This window comes from Plasmopara halstedii (assembly GCF_900000015.1).
Source record: "Plasmopara halstedii genome assembly, contig: Scaffold_2303, whole genome shotgun sequence".
Taxonomy (NCBI): domain Eukaryota; phylum Oomycota; class Peronosporomycetes; order Peronosporales; family Peronosporaceae; genus Plasmopara; species Plasmopara halstedii.
The window spans coordinates 1-1583 of NW_020189210.1; the positions used below are offsets into that span (position 1 = coordinate 1).

A 1583-nucleotide genomic window follows, 5' to 3' on the forward strand; every position below is an offset into this window, starting at 1 on the left:
ATATTGTGTAGGAAAACCAGTCGAGGGTGAAGTATAGTTCTGCGTAGTGGTGCCATTAATATCATTGCTTGATTGTGTTTCTTGTTGATTTTCCGATTGTTCTTGTTGAGTTTGTTCAGTTGACTGTGATGTACTGGAACTTCCATTATCACATCCCTCGGTATCTCCGGATGCAAAATCCTGCGTCCAATAGTGTCGGTATTTGCTCTGAGCACTGAAAACATACGAAGTGCCAAACATTGTGTAGTCAGCACCCAAAATGTTGGCGCGATGACCCGCCGAATTCATCCAAGATTCCATAACTGACGCAACATCTTCTTGACCAGCGGCAATGTTTTCTGCGACCATAGTCCATGAATATCCCGCATCCGTGATACGTTCCGACAAAGTGGATCCATCCGATCCGATATGGTCCATAAAATTATGTTCAGCCATGTCTTTCGAATGACGTGCTGCAGCATTTGCAAGCTTTTGGTTCGTGCACAAAGCCGATAAACCTGCTTTTGCTCGCTCGGCATTCACTGCATCAAGCATCTGTTGGTAGTAGTTATCGTAGCTTGAGTAGGTTTGCAAATTTCGTGTCGTGTGCAAATTGTTGACTGCAGACGAAGAGGAAGTAGAGAGTGCGAGGAAGAGGCCAAATGTAGATTGAACGATAGACATCATAGTCAACGATTGAGAGGCTTCAAGTTATGTGAGTTGGTTGCTATGGCAAGTGTTGCTTTGGATCGCAATTGAAAAGTGAACACTTTCATGCGAATTTGTCATGCGCGATAATCAGTGGGAACACAATATGCAAAGGATCAAGGAGACGTACAATTGTGCTACAGTACAGACCCGACGTGCCAAGAGCGGCAAATTGTATGCCCATCTGATCAGCAAATAGTGAAAGAAGATGTTTATAAACCAGATGGACGACTGTAGTGTCATAAACTTCATACACGACTGAGTCAATAAAGTCGAAGACTTGTATAGTATAATGCATACCTGAAGTGATTACTCCAGCAAATAGGTATGAAGAATATTAAAGTATCAAAGATATTTAATCATTAAAAAATGCGTGATTCTGAAGCTTAAAGTCACACTTTCGATTTATCGTAGTCAAAAATAGATACGTCGTGAAGTATATTGTTGTGGGTTGACTCATTTGACACCAATCACGTCCAATCACGTAGACGATCTGAATTGTTTCAACATTCCGTTTGATCATTTCAATGGCTCAATTTGTTAAGCACAATATGAAATTGATAGATCAATGACGCATACAATTAAGTGATAAATACATTTCTACGGTTTATCTGTTGTCTTGCGTCATTTCTGGTGTGCCAAAGTCGTCAGTGAATTTTTGATGGCAGCGGATGGTTGGCAAAGCCAATAGGATTAATTAAATTAATCCTATTGGCTGTTGCCTTTGTTTGAAGAGCTCAACAAAACGTCGTTGACAGGGTAGGCTGTCATAAGCGAGCCGTCCATGTAAAAAAGTATAATTTTGAGCCAACAAGTATCAGCCAAGAATTAACACGATGACATCAATGCACAGATGTTTTTCGTTGGAATGGAATAAGCCATTGATTGCTCAGATT

The 1583-nt window shown here is 40.7% G+C and overlaps 1 protein-coding gene across 1 annotated transcript; it reads right to left on the bottom strand.

The window, feature by feature from the left end:
• Positions 1-17: 17 nt before the first annotated feature.
• PHALS_03407 (CAP domain) lies at positions 18-534 on the bottom strand (the record flags this gene model as incomplete). Its single annotated transcript, XM_024717609.1, has 1 exon — positions 18-534. A coding segment is annotated over one exon (517 nt), but the record flags the coding sequence as incomplete, so codon positions are not given.
• Between the last annotated feature and the right edge of the window lie 1049 nt (positions 535-1583).